The sequence below is a fragment of the Tribolium castaneum genome, chromosome 7 (genome assembly GCF_031307605.1).
Source record: "Tribolium castaneum strain GA2 chromosome 7, icTriCast1.1, whole genome shotgun sequence".
Lineage (NCBI taxonomy): Eukaryota > Metazoa > Arthropoda > Insecta > Coleoptera > Tenebrionidae > Tribolium > Tribolium castaneum.
Window position 1 is genome coordinate 5,355,145 of NC_087400.1, and position 16,642 is coordinate 5,371,786.

The 16,642-nt window shown below is 31.7% G+C and overlaps 1 protein-coding gene across 17 annotated transcripts in view; it reads right to left on the minus strand.

Annotated features, from left to right (window-relative positions):
• Positions 1 to 2,388: 2,388 nt before the first annotated feature.
• bru3 (bruno 3) overlaps positions 2,389 to 16,642 on the minus strand; it is a 456,798-nt gene continuing 442,544 nt past the window's right edge. For 15 of the 17 annotated variants that reach the window (XM_015984037.2, XM_064357773.1, XM_015984039.2 and 12 more), the window contains 3 exons: positions 14,820 to 14,897; positions 14,301 to 14,459; positions 2,389 to 11,670 (listed from right to left, as the gene is read on the minus strand). In XM_015984037.2, the coding sequence (XP_015839523.1) occupies positions 11,543 to 11,670; positions 14,301 to 14,459; positions 14,820 to 14,897 (365 nt within the window). In that variant the 3' untranslated portion in view covers positions 2,389 to 11,542. The remainder of the gene's footprint in view (positions 11,671 to 14,300; positions 14,460 to 14,819; positions 14,898 to 16,642) is intronic. The other 2 variants (XM_064357772.1, XM_064357771.1) reach the window with 1 other exon arrangement.

A 16,642-nucleotide genomic window follows, 5' to 3' on the forward strand; every position in this document is an offset into this window, starting at 1 on the left:
TGGGAGTCTATTTTTTCCTAGTCCCTTTGTACTTTTTTGTTGCATTTTATGCCTAGATACAGTCGAACAAAGTGACTGCTATCTTCTTATAATTATGTATACTTTATTTTAAACCCTTTTGTTTACACACTTATACTTAGATAGTTAAGTAATTATGAGACTTGTCACCCTAATTTTTAAAATATGGTGCTAGAAATATTACAGGTTTCTATAAAATTTGTCTCATGCTTTCTCTCTAGATGGCACAGCTTTATAGTTATAGGTTACTGTAACTGTCTGCTTTGGAACCAAACTCAAAGATGGGGCTAAAAACATTACAGATTACTACAAAACATGTTTAAAAGTTCTACGTTAGGTGGCGCTATGTTTAATTTTTACAGGTTACTGTAGCATTATACTTCAAGACCAAATTCAAAGATGGAGACAAAAAAATTACAGGTTACTGTAAGTGCAAATTTTAACCAATTGTCAATAAAATATTGACATTTTCTATAAACGCAAACTAGAAATTTCATGTATAGACGGCACTACCTACAAAATTAGTGAATAACTTTGGAATCTGTTGGACATATTAGTAATTCGACTGCAGTTTTTCGCCGTTTTAGGCAGGAGTATTAAGTAGTACTATATCGTGAATAGTTGGTTGCATATAAAAACAGATAATTCAGATAGTAACTATGAGACTGCTCTAATTTTTAAAATTTTGTCCAACGCATTTCTGTGTAATTTTAAAACCAGAGATGGTACTAGAAACATTACAGGTTTCTGTGAAATGTGTCTAAGTCACGATATAGAAACAGACAGGTAAATCAACTCGCTATTATAACTGATAGCACGGTAGACTGGGACTGTCACAATTTCACAAATTTTCTTTGTTTATTATAAAAGAAATGATGCGAAATTAAAAAATGTTATCTCAGCACCTAAGTTAGTCATCTAGTAACGACTTCTGTTTTTTTCGCGCTGAAATTTTCTTATTAGTTTTAAACTTCGGTTCGACGCATTTTCGGCCGCGAAAGACATCGAAACATTGAAGTCAGAATAAATGCTTTCCAGAAAAAAAACTCCACTACCATTCGGTGCGGGCATCCTTCAAGCATTAATTGTTCTACATAAATGTCGTATTTTTAACGTGATGCGTGTATCTTTTTTCTTCTAAACATTGTGACAGTCCCAGTCTACGCTGGTGCCATCTGTCAGATAAAATAACAGCTCCACATTTTGGTTCGCGCCCGACAATAGAAAATAAGGGAAGTTGGTTCACCAGGACTGTCTGTACATGTCACAGATTAAGACAAGTGATCTGTGACATGATAACTGCCTGCTTTGGGATCGAACTCAAAGATGGGGCTAAATACATTACAGATTATTGCAAAACATGTTTAAAAGTTTTACATTAGATAGCGCCACGCTCAATCTTTGCAGGTTACTGTAGCCTTATACTTTAAGGGTAAACTCAGAGATGGAGACAAAAAAATTACAGGTTACTGTAATTGCAAATTTTATAGTAAAACAACCAAATGTCATTAAAACATTGAAATTATTTATAAACGCAAACTTGAAATTTTATGTATAGACGACACTACCTGCAAAATTCGAATGCAGTTGTTTGCCGTTTTAGGCAGTAGTAAGTAGTAGTAATCTTGAATAGTTGGTTGCATATAAAAATCGCAGAAAATTGCATAATTGTATAATGGATTTTAATAGAAAGGTCTTCCAGCGGTTCTGTGATTTTGAGATACATACATGATTTGTATTCAAATTATTCCAAAATAATTTATTAAAATAGTATTTAAAACGTTTCAGGAAACTGTAATTTGCCGTTTAAAAAAAAATCTGCTCAGATGGGATACTTCCTTTAAAGAACTCTGTAAAATTGTACTGTAGCATCAACACATAAATGTCACTGTCAAATAATTGGTTGCGACATCTGTACATTGTTATACTTTAAACGTTACAATTTTAACCATTTTGGTTAATTGGTTCTGGAAACTTTTTTAAACTGTGGTTTTGCAATGATTTTTTTTTTATTTTCTAAATTAAAGTTTAATGAAGAAAAAAAAGAAAAACTAGTAAAGACAGAATAAAGAAAAGTGAATTTTATTTATTTATTTATTTATTTATTATCTCCAAATGACAATTTATTGTTATAGTTATTTATTGTCATGTGTTGTATTTTGTATGTTATTTTACTAACCAATAATTCTTTTATTTTCTTCATTTTCTAACAAGTAATGACCATTGTTTACCTATCAAGAATGCTCCAGTGCAGTAAGTCTTTTTTAAGTTAATCCCCATTTAAAGTGTTTTAATCGTCTATTTTTTGGTACTTACCTTTCGTACCTTTGTTGGCGTAGGTGTTTTCGGGTTGAAAATAATAAAACTCTGTCTAGATATGCATTATATTTAACTTTATTAATTTATAATTCTTTTATAAAGTTTCATATGAACTGGATAGCTTCCCAAAATAAATCCAAACCAATGTAAACTCATTTACTGCACTAAAAGTCATATATTTATATAAGTGTAAACCGGTTTGTCTTGAGTTGGATTTATTTGGTTTCAAGTTAGTAATATAATAATAATCGTAATAATAATAATAAGAAATAGACATGACTGGAAAAGGATGTCAGTAGATTATGTAAAATTTTGAGCATTATAAGTGCCGCTCGGTCATGTCTGTGATAGTTTGTTAATGAATTTCTCGTAATATTGGACTGTAATTCCCATAATGTCAAAATTACAGATTACAATGTATATCCTGATGATATAGTAAACGTTATTACATTGTAAAAGTAATAGTCGTACTGTAATAAGGAATACAAAAGACCAGCAAAATTGACAGTGTAAAAATAATAAAATATGATAAATTTCATACATGGATAGAAAGTTCACGCATTCATTGTCTAATTTACTCATATGTTTTTACATTATCGTATTACAAGTTTAGCAGGTTATAAATATTAATTCAATTATCTACTATATATAATATAATAATATAATATTATGTAATAATTTTATTTTATAATAATTTTGTGTAAAATGTAATAAAACTGACATGCAACAGAGTATGGCTTGGATTATCTTATATAATTGATGGAGATTCGTCCGAATATGATAAACGGGTACTCGCACCCTTCTCCTGCAGACCGCATAATACTGTATACAAGCGTAGGTCCGGGGCCAGGCCCCGTTCAAAACCCTAAATAAGACCTATGACTAGAAATCAATAAATAAGTAACTTGCAATAAATAACGCTATATTACATTGCATCATCAAATGATCAAACATACAACCGCCACCCGCCGCCAAAGCCCATTTTTCTGTTAATTTTCATTTTTTTGGATTTTGGCAAGTTGTGGGCGTTGTATAACGAAAACTAGACTTGACTAGACTATGTCGAGACTGGGCGAAGCTAAAACAACGTTTGGTCCCAGCATAAATGTTGGGTGAAAACGAACAAACAAACAAACAACCAAATCGAAAATTGGCAAGATCTCAGACTATGCAAGTTCAACTCGTCTAAAGTGAGTTAGAGTACCGCCTTGGTTCCATAAGCTCAACCTTAATTTTGTAATAAATGCCATACACGTTATAAATTATGACTAGAACCTACTCCCTACTCTACTCGTAGCTAAAATATATGATGATGAGTGGATGCGTGGGCTAGACTAGAACGGAAAAGAAAATGATTCCATGATGAAGCGCGCGCCTGTTGATCTTTTAGCATCTAAAATATAAAAATGGACCACCAGATCCCGACAATCGCATCCTGCTGTTCGCGGCCACGGTCAAATTTAACATGGAACATTTACACAGATATTCTTGTATCACAGAATCAAATGGGACATGGTCTTAAGTCGGGCATCGAAAAGCAATGCCCGGTGCACGAATATGATCTAAAACAGTCGGTTTGCCGCTATCCTATCAAGCAGCCCTCTAATTCTTAATTATTATACGTCTTAGAAACAAGTTCTGTGATTTAGCGTTACGTACAAATTATACGAAATGTCGATTTATTATCATTAGTATTTACATACATAGGTTTATATTAGCACTGACCAACAAACTTTTTGCTCAATTAGACGAAAAAGTTTCACGTTTTTTGAGTGCTAAATGTGAACCTAAAACACGTTTCGACTTTGAGAAAATCGCATTTCAATTCTGAAATCGCTCAGAGTCAAAAATGTCCACTTTAGTTGTTTTTGAGTATTTTTATTACCACTTTCCTCTTCCACGAAGAAGGCAAAAGTTTATTTATATTTTTTTTATTCTTCCAGTCGAAAAATATGTAATGCATATCGTACCAATAAAATTTTCAAAGAAAAAAATAGTTTCTCATTTATAATATGAAACAGATCAAAATAACTTTCTTTTCGACCTTCATTGAAAATTTATTAGACGAAACTCAGGACGATAAGCAACTTGTTAGCTCAAAATGACATAATTTTCGACATTGTTTAGTACTTTTGCGGAATCTTTTCACGAAATTTTGTGAAAAAATTGAGTTTGTCGCTTATAAACTGAGCTAATTCACTCTTAAACAGCCTAGAAAACATCATATCTACAAGTACTTTGCCCAGGTACATCTAAATCACACAAAACAACGCTATTTTATGCGAAATAGATGACTTTTGGCTGAAAAATGTGATACAATTCTAGAAAACGGCAAAAGTAGTGGCGCTTTCGTTCTTTTTTGTTTTTTTTTTTTGATACAAATTCTTAAAATAATAGTTTCCGACTTAAATGTGAACATTATTTTAATAAATAAGTGAGTTTTAATGAAATAACTCTAAAGGGATTAGTCATTTTTGACCAAAATTTCGAGAAAATTTTTTTTTCTGCTCAAAGACAAGAGAAATCTAACGAAAAAGATCACTTTATTTGGCCTGTTCTAGCAATCGATGCGATATAAGTGATATTTTAACATAAAAATAAGAATAAGTAAGTGTATTAAGTAAATATCTGAAAAAAGCTTTCGTTTTTTTAAGACAAATAACTGAGCTCTAAGCTCAAAATTTTTGGCTTTTTTTTTCAACAAAATCATTCTGTACTGGGCAAAAAACCATCAATTTAGATATAACATCGTCATTTTTGACAAAATTTCGAAAAAAAAATCGACCCCTAAAAGGTCCAATACAGGTCAGGTCAGGTCAAGTCAGGTTAGGTCAGGTCAGAAGTGAGTGAGTGTTTCCAACTAAAAACCGACAAAAATATTGCTCAAGGCTAAAGTAACGTATTTGTAAGAAATTTTGACGTAGTTAGGTTATTTTTTGATGTTTTGACGAAATTTTGAAAAATTAAAAAAGATCGAAATAATGCCAATTTATCATTAATTAATTTAACAATTAATGCAAAAAAGTAAGTGAGTGTTTTCAACTAAAAATTGACAAAAACATTGCTCAAGGCAGAATTTTTGATGTAATTAGGTAATTTTTCAACGTTTTGACGAAATTTTAAAAATTAAAAAAGATCGAAATATTGCCAATTTATCGTTAATTAATTTAACAATTTATGGAAAAAAGTGAGTGAGTGTTTCTACTTAAAAACCGACAAAAACATTGCTTAAGGCTAAAGTAACGTTTTTGATATAGAAATTTTGACGTAGTTGACTAAAATAATTGACTAAAATCAATGTAAAGAGGCCAAAAACATTTAATTTGGAACATATTTCAAGTAATTTTGTCAAAATTTGTGTGAATGAATTTTTATTCAAGAACAAGATAAACCTAACAAAAAAAACATTTTTAGCCCTCCTTTGTAATATCTTAACTTGATTTAGTTAATTTATGCAAAATAATTGAATTGTTGGATTAAAAAATTACTAAATGTCTCGAAAATGGCAAAAGCAATGCTATTATAGATTTTCAGTGATAACTCGGTTATTTGGTTGGCGAGTTTTTAACTCAAAAATATGCTTAAACCAAGGAATAAACCGCGCAAATTTTGTACACCTGACTTCTCCAAAAATCCTTTGATTTAATCATGATTTCCCCAGATTTCCCTAGATTTTCTCAGGATTTCCAATAATTTTTGAAAAGATGTCTCTAACTTTGTACAGCAATTTTCTCTGAGGTTTCTTCCTTAATTTAATATTTGAGAGAATAATAACGGAAATAATTACGATTTTTTAACTTTTTAAAGAGAATTTTTTGAAAATATTTTGTTTTTCAATTATACAATGTGTTTTTAAATGATTGTCATCTAGTCGTCTGTGAATTTTTCATGTTAATTCAAAATTGCCGCTTTTCAGAATTAATGACAGACAGATGTAAACCAATTTCAAAGTTAACTAGATGAGAATTATTTAATCATTTACAAACACATTGTACAATGTAAACTGAAACATAATTTTAGTTAATTAACGTACAGTCACCATCAAAAAGAATGACAGCCTTGTCAACCGGGCCCGATAGCAAATTTTAACAAATCATTTCGATAAGATTTGTGGCTGCGGTTTTAGGGGTGTCATTCTTTTTGATCGTGACTGTACTTTTGACTTCTTTTGAATAGAAAAGTGGTTGAAACACTAAAAGACGATTTTTTCCAAAAACTAAAAAGGGTTTTAAATTCGCGTCCAAAAAATGTAAAATATTTCGTCGCCTAAAGGAGTATATTTTGTTGTTGGTCAGTGTGATCAATTTTTGTCAGACCCATTGGACCAATTCGACCTCGTCGGTTATATACACACAACATCGAACGAAACGAAATTTTGGCAAAGAGATATGTACCCGCGCTCAGACGGGCTAACTTACTCAATTTATACTATAAATTGCGTTAAAGTAGAAAAATATACTTTGTTTTCTCATTTTTTATCCCATATTTATAATTGTTATTTACACTCTATTATAACAAACAATCAACGTGTTTTTCTCTAAATTTATTCACAAATTGGCGACTTGGCTAATGGATCGTACAATTTTGAAGCTTGCCTCTCAAACCAATCTCTCCGTTTAAATTTGACCATTCGTGGTAGAGTTCAGTTCGATAACATCAGGCGATGCGATTGTCGGAATCCTGATCGACAGGTACCATAAAGGACCATACTTTTTGTATAAAATGGTGCAATCGAATGGACCCCAATATATATATACAGCATGGGATGAAATGGCTTGATAGCGAGGGTGCGGATTTACACATCCGCTGCTGACGCGGAACTATGAATACATATACTAATAGAAACACGATGACCGCCCTCTCACGATGAGAAACAGTTACACAAATAATTGCAAAAACATACCCTGTATCCTAGAATCACTTCGCTGCGTTTAGAGATTGATTATTATCCGCTCTTGCCTGATTGGGGAGACCATATTCTTCAATTAGACTAGACAGTTCAGAGCCGACACCACCCAATCTAACACCACTCGAATTATTCTTGCACACTTTTTGCCACCAACAATCAAAACCAGCAAAAAGCGGGCACAAACCGCGCCAAAGCAACCACCAGAAAAAAGTTTTTCACATCGGAAATTTTCTTATTTGTCCAATATACAGCGAATAACAGACTGAGGTTTATAATCGTTTGAGCCTGCTATTTGCATATCCGATTAGATTCAGATGGAGCAACAAATTTATCAAACAACTAAACAACAAATTCACGAATTTTTAAGTTTCAAACTGCAGCAATTAAAAAAGTATTTGAAAAAAAAGTTTTAAGGTTAAAGCTGCAAAATACCCAACATAAAATGGTCCTTCGAGCCGGATCCAGCAAAAGCATTAATTAATTAAAAATGTCTAAATATTAATCAACGAATAATAATAATCTGTGGTTTCAATAAATATTGTATTTTTTTTCCTATGCATATGATTTTTTTCAGAATACGGGTATAAGTGCGTTTTTTTCAATTCTTGACCAAAGCTGCAAAATACCTAACACAAAATGGTTCTTCGAGCCGGATCCAGCAAAAGCATTAATTAATTAAAAATGTCCAAATATTAATCAACAAATAATAATAATGTGGTTTCAATAAATATTGTATTTTTTTTCCTATGCATATGATTTTTTTCAGAATACTGGTATAAGTGCGTTTTTTTCAATTCTTGACCAAAGCTGCAAAATACCCAACACAAAATGGTCCTTCGAGCCGGATCCAGCAAAAGCATTAATTAATTAAAAATTTCCAAATATTAATCAACGAATAATAATAATGTGGTTTCAATAAATATTGTATTTTTTTTCCTATGCATATGATTTTTTTCAGAATACTGGTATAAGTGCGTTTTTTTCAATTCTTGACCAAAGCTGCAAAATACCCAACACAAAATGGTCCTTCGAGCCGGATCCAGCAAAAGCATTAATTAATTAAAAATTTCCAAATATTAATCAACGAATAATAATAATGTGGTTTCAATAAATATTGTATTTTTTTTCCTATGCATATGATTTTTTTCAGAATACTGGTATAAGTGCGTTTTTTTCAATTCTTGACCAAAGCTGCAAAATACCCAACACAAAATGGTCCTTCGAGCCGGATCCAGCAAAAGCATTAATTAATTAAAAATGTCCAAATATTAATCAACGAATAATAATAATGTGGTTTCAATAAATATTGTATTTTTTTTCCTATGCATATGATTTTTTTCAGAATACTGGTATAAGTGCGTTTTTTTCAATTCTTGACCAAAGCTGCAAAATACCCAACACAAAATGGTCCTTCGAGCCGGATCCAGCAAAAGCATTAATTAATTAAAAATGTAAAAATATTAATCAATTAATAATAATGATCTGTGATTTCAATAAATGTGTTTTTTCCTATGCATATATTTTTTTTCAGAATACTGTTATTTAGTTACATGTAGTAGAAGAACAAATACGTTATAATTCTCGACCAAAGACCAGAATATCCGACACAAAATGGTCCTTTGAGCCGGATCCAGCGAAAGCATTAGTTAATTGAATTATCGAAAAATTAATAAACTTATAAGAATAATCTGTGGTTTCAATGAATACTGTATTTTTTTTTCTATGCACATGATTTTTTTCAGAATACTGTTTTTTAGCTAATACAGATGATAAAAGACAAGTGCGTTTTAATTCTCAATCAAAGCTGCAAAATTCTCAACATAAAATGGTCCTTCGAGCCGGATTTAGTGAAAGCATTAATTAATTAAAAATATCCATATATTAATCAACTAATAATAATAATCTATGATTTCAATGAATATAGTTTTTTTCCTATGCACATGATTTTTTTCAGAATACTGTTATTTAGCCAATACACAGTAAAAATACAAGTGCGTTGTAATTCTCGACCAAAACTGCAAAATACCCAACATAAAATGGTCCTCCGAGCCGGATCCAGTGCAAGCATTAATTAATTAAAAATATAAAAATATTAACCAAAATTTAATGATTTGCGTGTTATTTTAAAACCCACGATGATTAAATAGTGTTCTGGGCAGAAAATACTTAAAAAAATGTTGCTAACACATTTTTTTATTAATTATATTATATTTTGCTGTTAGCGGTGTTTTTCATTTTTTTTGCACAATACATCATTTAAACATCATTTATGTTAGAATGACAAGACATTTAATGGCCTCTAAGACACTTGTATTTGTTACGACACATTTTATCCAAAAAAATTACATGCATGGAGAAAAAAGTACTTATTGAATAAAATATAACAATTTACGTAAAACGTCTAACACTTTTTCAAAAACAAAATCTTGAAAATTGTTGAAACAATCTGTTACTTTGTAGAATTATATAAGAAAAAATTTAGATCTTGAAGTCTAAAACTGTTATGTTTATAAAAAAAAAAAAAACTTAAAGTAAGAAAAATGGTTAACCATTCACTTCAAATTTTCGAACATTTCGTTTTAAAAATCGTAAAAGTTCTAAAAAACTTTTAAATAATATCACAATAAAAACATGACAAAGAGATAGTTTATATTAATTTATAAAAATTCTATATTAAAAAAATTAATTTTTTCACGGAGTTTTATATGTAAATCAAAAAACCACAAATTAAATGTGTTTCAAAGAATAAATTTTCTCTACTTGAACCTTAACTGACTTAAACTGGTTTGATTTTGGGGCAAGATCCGTGTTAAAGAAATTATTTTATTTAAAAATTAACTTTAATTTTTTCTTAATTTGAACATACATTCGTTTGAACTCAACTCAACCTTATGTCTCTCTCCTTCCCTTACTCTTGGATTGTAAAATTTTGATTAAGAAATGAGTAAATCTAAAATATTGTTTTTTGAGTGAATTTTTTTCTTGATGTTTGTTTCACGTTTGAACTTTTCGTTTGAGTTCGAGTGTGTCTGTTTGGTGGTGTGGTGTCTCGTTATAATCGGGAGCTGCCACCCCCCCGTGGTTAGTACTTAAGTATATTTACTTCCAGCGCTGAAGGAATGTCATTAGCAAGCGTGGAATGCACTACAACTACTTAAAAACCAAACCGAAAAAATCGACAAAACTTAAAGCTGTTTCGTTTCAAAACCACAGAGAAGAAGAAGAAAACCGAATCGGTAGAAAAAATAATGTGTATCAGTCGTTCTGTTAATATTGCACGATATTATCTCAGCCGAAATGAACAAATAAAAAAATCTTCCTTGTATATCTAAATACGTTAGATTCAATAAATAGTATATATGTTTTTTTTTACTAAATATATGTCTTAGGACTAAATTAATTCTAATCATATTAACTAGAATCCGCAGCCGATTTTGGCTGGATAATTTGACTAGAGTGGCTCAGCCGAGTGCCCCTCCACTCTGTTCTCCCGGCCTGCCTTGGGGCCCGCGGGCCCCGCAAAGCGTCAACTAACTCTTCAACAACTATTTGGCGAAAACGCACAATTTGCATTTTGATATATAAACTTATACATTAGATAAAATTCATAAATTGCGAACGTATTGTTCTAAAATCGATAATGACTATACCTTCATGGTATCACGACCACCCTTTTGGCTATCCTATCGCTACCCCCTAGTAATTTACAGATTAATATATAGTTGGTACTTTGTAAGGATTATGTTACTTAACTTTAGTAGAAATATTACACTATTTTCCTTTTGTTTTAGTAATAGTATTGTTAAATATATAAATATGTCGTGGCTCCTTGCAGTCAGAAGGGGGACATGGTACCGTGTGCCCCCAGAGCGACTCCGAGCCGAGCTGTGACTAGCAGTAGCATCACAGAAGGCATGCCTGACCGAAATTTGGCAACTGGGCAGGGGCTGCCGCCCCCGGCCCTTTTTCTTACAGATTAACACACATAAGTACAACAAATAAGAGTAGACGACGTCTCAAAATAGTAATACATTTCACGAACGAGAAGACAAAACGGCCTGTACAATCAAACACTGATTTGTTATTTAATCACAGCCCATTTGGAATTTCTCGAAATGAGGGGCGGGGGCGCAGCCGGACTGCAGCGTGTGCTCGGAGTGTGTGCCAGGCATGCTCTTTTAGTTTTATTTTTTTTTATATATATAAGTTACAATATTCTATGTGCTTATATAAAGTGTCGTCTAGTATACTAGTGGCTGAGGGCGCTACGAGCGCCAAGAGATCTGAGGGCCAAGGTTAGTACGGCCTGTTGGCGTCCTTGGGCCTCTTCAGCTGCACTTTGAGTCGCTTCATGCCGATCTGGAAGCCGTTCATAGCTTGGATGGCTGCTTGAGCGCTTGCCGGGTTGTCGAAGGACACGAACCCTGCAACAAACATTTCGATTTTTATTTTCGTTCAGAAATTATAACCATTTTCGATAAAACATACCAAAATTTTAAAAAATTTGCGAATCTTTGGTTTTGAAATGCAAAAAATTAGTCACGTATCGCAAACGGTTTAGGAAAATGAAAATTTTGGGCAAAGACATTGGCATATTTCTAAAATTGTGACAGACTCATTATTACTCGTGGACCAGCCTATATAATTGCAATAATTCACCCAAAACGCAAATACTTTCAGTTCAAAAAAATTTCTTCCACTTTTTTTCAATTTAATTCTCTAATTTTTCACCAGATTGTATAAAAAGATACAGGGCGTATAATTGTTTTTACCTTTTTGTGACTTTCAGCACGTTTTTGACCGAAAATGGACATAATTTCTGCAAAAATCAGCAAATTTGTGTATTTTCTAGTCAAAAATAGTAGACGTGCGCAAATCCTACTGGATTTGACCATGATTTTTATTAACAATGTTTTTCGGTACTTTACTAAACAAACTCAGTTAACTAAAAATTTTTGGACATAAATTAAATATTTTCGTTTATTTTTTTTATAATCTAAGAAAAAAGTTATCTAAGGATTCAACGCTAAAGTTTGAAGTTATGTTTCACGTTTACGTTCATCTTTTTTTCTCTCAAAACAAAAGGTATTTTCCCTTTATTAGGATGTGCTCTTACGTTTACAATTTGGCGCCTTTACGTTCTTTTACCTTTTGCCGCATTATTTTCTTATTTCTGTCAGTTTTATGCTCCGCTTTACGTTTATACGTCTATGTGTTCTCTCAATCTCTTATATTTTGCTTACGTGTTGTTTCACTTACCTTTTCTATACTTTTTTTCAAAGAAAAATTGTTACCCTGATCCGGGTTCGAACCCCGACCTCCCCCGTCGTAAGTGGCGCTTATACCACTGGGCCATCAGGCCCCAGGTACTGACCATCTTTTGCAGATATTTTAACACAAACTTTTCAAAAAAATCAACATTACAAACTATATAATTGCAATAATTCACCTAAAACGCAAACACATTCAGTTCAAAAGTCGGCGAATTAGCTCGAGAAAACATTTTCTTCCACTTTTTTTCAATTTAATTCATTAATTTTTCACCAGATTTCATCAAAAGATACTGGGCGTATAAGTTGATTCTACAAATTTAATATTGTTTTCAACTTTTTTGTGACTTTCAGCACGTTTTTGACCGAAAATGGACATAATTTCTCCAAAAATCACTAGATTTGTGTATTTTCTAGTTAAAAATAGTGGACGTGCGCAAATCCTACTGGATTCGCACTAGCCATGATTTCTATTAACAATGTTTTTCGGGACTTTACTAAACAAACTCAGTTAACTAAAAATTTTTAGAGATGAATTAAATATTTCCGTTTAATTTTTTTTATAACTTAAGAAGTAAGTCATCTAAAGATTCAACGCTAAAGTTTGAAGTTATGTTTCACCTTTACGTTCATCTCTTTTTCTTTTAAAACAAAAAGTATTTCCCTTTATTAGGATGTGCTCTTACGTTTACAATTTGGCGCCTTACGTACTTTTACCTTTTGCCGCATTATTTTCTTATTTCTGTCAGTTTTATGCTCCGCTTTACGTTTATACGTCTATGTGTTCTCTTAGTCTCTTATTTTTGCTCACTTGTTGTTTCACTTACGTTTTCTACACTTTTTTCCATAGAAAAATTGTTACCCTGATCCGGGTTCGAACCCGCGACCTCCCCGGTTGAAAGTGGCGCTTATACCACTGGGCCACCGGGCCCTAGGTACTGACCGTGTTTTGCAGATATTTTAATTTTAACTTTATAAATAAATCAGCATTACAAACTATGAGTGGGCCACGAGTAATAATAAGCCTGAAGATGATGGAAATCAATTTGAAAATTTTTTGTAGCATAAAAATCAAGTATTTCTTGGCCCAAGAAAGGAATATTTCTGAACAATTTTTGCTAAATCAGAGTCTGTGTTGAGGAATTAACTTAGAACCGGTGTTCAGTTTTATTTAATCAAAGTACAAGTAATTTTCCATCAATTCAAAAAAAAAAAAAATACATTCAAGGTGCCGGGACATCTCTTCATTAGTGATAACTGTCTTTATACTCTATTTCTCTAAGATAAAGCATAGAAAACACGAATAAAAAGTAGAAGACAGAAGAGCAGATAAAAACGAAAACAAAACATTGAAAAATTGTCTTTAACCTATAGTCCCCTATCTACAGAACATAAAATAAAGATAAAGAGTAGAAAAAAAAAAAAAAACGAAAGAGATAAAAAAACAAACAGAAAATAGAAAGTATAGAGTAAAGAGAAAACAGCAGTTCTAGATTTTCATTTTTGTTCATTATTTTCTATTATCTGTCCTCTCGGCCGTTTTTTTATTCTTTTTCGGCAAAATGATGTATGTAGTTTTTAAAACTTTGAACCGAATCACAACTTTCGTCAAAATCACTGACCATATCTATAACTTTAATAAGTAAGAAATTTCTTACGTGCTTTATTACGATTTTAAACATTTGTCCGCAAAATTTTAATTTGAAATCGCTTACTTAGTTAAAACTTTCAACAATGTTGTACTTGTCCACAGTAAATAAATTAATGATGTTCTTAAAACTTACCGAAACATTTGCTCTGGTTAGTGGCACGGTCAATGAACACTTTTGAGCTGATGACATTTCCGAAGGGCAGGAACATTTGCATCAGTTCAGCGTCACCGAATTCTTGAGGTAAATGGTAGATAAACAAATTGCAGCCTTCAGGTCCGGAAATAGAGCAGCCTATCGCACAAGAAGCACAATCAATCATTATATAGTCAAAAAAAAAACCTCCAAATTTATTTCTAGTCTAGTGTAACTAGTTTTTGAAAGCGTCAAGTGTTCGGGTCCTGATCTCGTCTAAATTCGCACACACCACACAACACCTAGTACAACGAGATTTAGCCGATGCCAACATCCAGTGCAATTATAATATAAAACACATCGAACACAAAATTGGAAGGAAGTGAAATGCAACATTTGATTAGACACTGAGTTATTTATAAGGGAACATTTAGACGTTTTCTATTTGAGCTCCACTAGATCGGGATTTTGGGATTTACTAAACTTAGAATTAATTTATGTGAGCTTTTGATATCTTACCTTCCCTCTGTGCAGGAGCAACTGCTGACATAGGTTGGGGAATGGCCTGTGGGAATTGGCCATAAACCGCGGGGTAAGCTGCCGACAAATATAAACAAATCACACCCATACTTGACCATCGATGCACCAAACATGCCTCATTACGCATGTTTCCAAATCTTTCAGTAGCCCCAAAAGCTACTCAAAAATTGGAAGTTATGAAACGACACGCAGACTTCAAACAACGCCACTCGTTGCCGAATTCTGCACAATTTTGCTGCCTAAACTATCTTTTTTTTGACTTTAAGTTAAATAAGTAATGGGTTCAAATTAAACCGGATTTTGCTTAGAACTTTCGACTGAAGCAAAATTTTAACGAAACAGTTGCCACAAAAAATCGAAATATCAAGGTTTTGAAATAAAAAATATTGCTTTTTTGTACTCTTATTAAGTTTTATCTGACATATAAAATTAACAAACGAAAAAAAATATCGATTAAAATCACAAAATGCATAACAGTTTGTATTTTTGCGCAAAATACCGTAAAAAGGCAAAGGTTTGCTAAAATATAGTATTACTAAATATTGTATAAAAAATAAAAGTTTTCTTTTTTCAGTTCAAACCAGTTATTTTTGGAATAAAATAGTCAAGTAATTTGCGTCTAATTTTTTACGCAGTACATCTAGGCCTTAAGTTACGTTACGCTCTTACGTTTACGTTGTTTTTCTTATGTTTACTCAAAAATCATATCGATTGAACGTCTTTATGCTGTTATTAAGTTAAGTTATTAGGTCGAAAAAACATTCCTACAATATTTTGAATTTTTCACCAAATTTTATCAAAAAGCACCAAATTCAGTTAAAGAAGATAAAGTTTTGGAATTTTCCAAGCGTGTAAGGTGATTTTTCAGTCCAAAATTCCCGTATTTCGAGAAATTCTGAAAAAATAAAGTCCAAAAAACCAAATTTAAAATCCAGTTTTTTGTCATTTTCCGCATGTTTTGACTCAAAAGCTCAAAAGCTTTGCCGAATTTTATTATAAGTCTCATAAAAAATTACCAAATTTGTGCAATAATAATAAAAATATATCTAAACTATGACCAAATTTACGCCGATTTTCAAGATGTTTCACAAAAACTACAAAATAAGCTCAAGTATGTGTACTATTTTTTAAGTCTTTCAAAGTTCCATTGCCTTTTTCGAATCTAATCAAAATCTCATCTATTTTTCAAAATTCAAAATAAAAGAATTCCAAATTGGGTCGAAAAAGACACGTAGACACCTAGTTGCAAAAATTTACCAAAAATAGGGTAAAACAATTTATAAAAAATTATTAAAAAATGGTGGAGGCGCCGGGATAGAATTCAACATTTTTTACACATATGTTCAAATATTTTTTATTTTTTAAATGTAAAGATGTTATCTAAAAATATTACTAGAATTACAGTATTTTGTAATTCTAGTTTGTTTTGTTTTTTTTTGAGAACCTATTTTTACATCAGGTTTGACTGCATTTTCAAACATTGAAAAGCAAATAGTGCTAGCAATTAAGTGGGTATACTTTTGTATTTTGTGTATTTTGAAATGCAATGTTTTTAGATACATAATTGCAGAAATTCATCAAAAATAGGATGTTAAAATTTATACATTGAAAAAGTAAATGTAAAAAATGGTGGAGGCGCCGGGATAGAATTTACCTCTTTACACATATTTTTTTAATATATTTTTTTGGATTTTGGACGTAATTTTTTTTTATAAAAATACTACTAGAATTGCAATATTTTGCGAAATTCAAAATAATAAGATGCCAAATTAAGCCGAAAAAGACATTTTTTCCCATTTCAA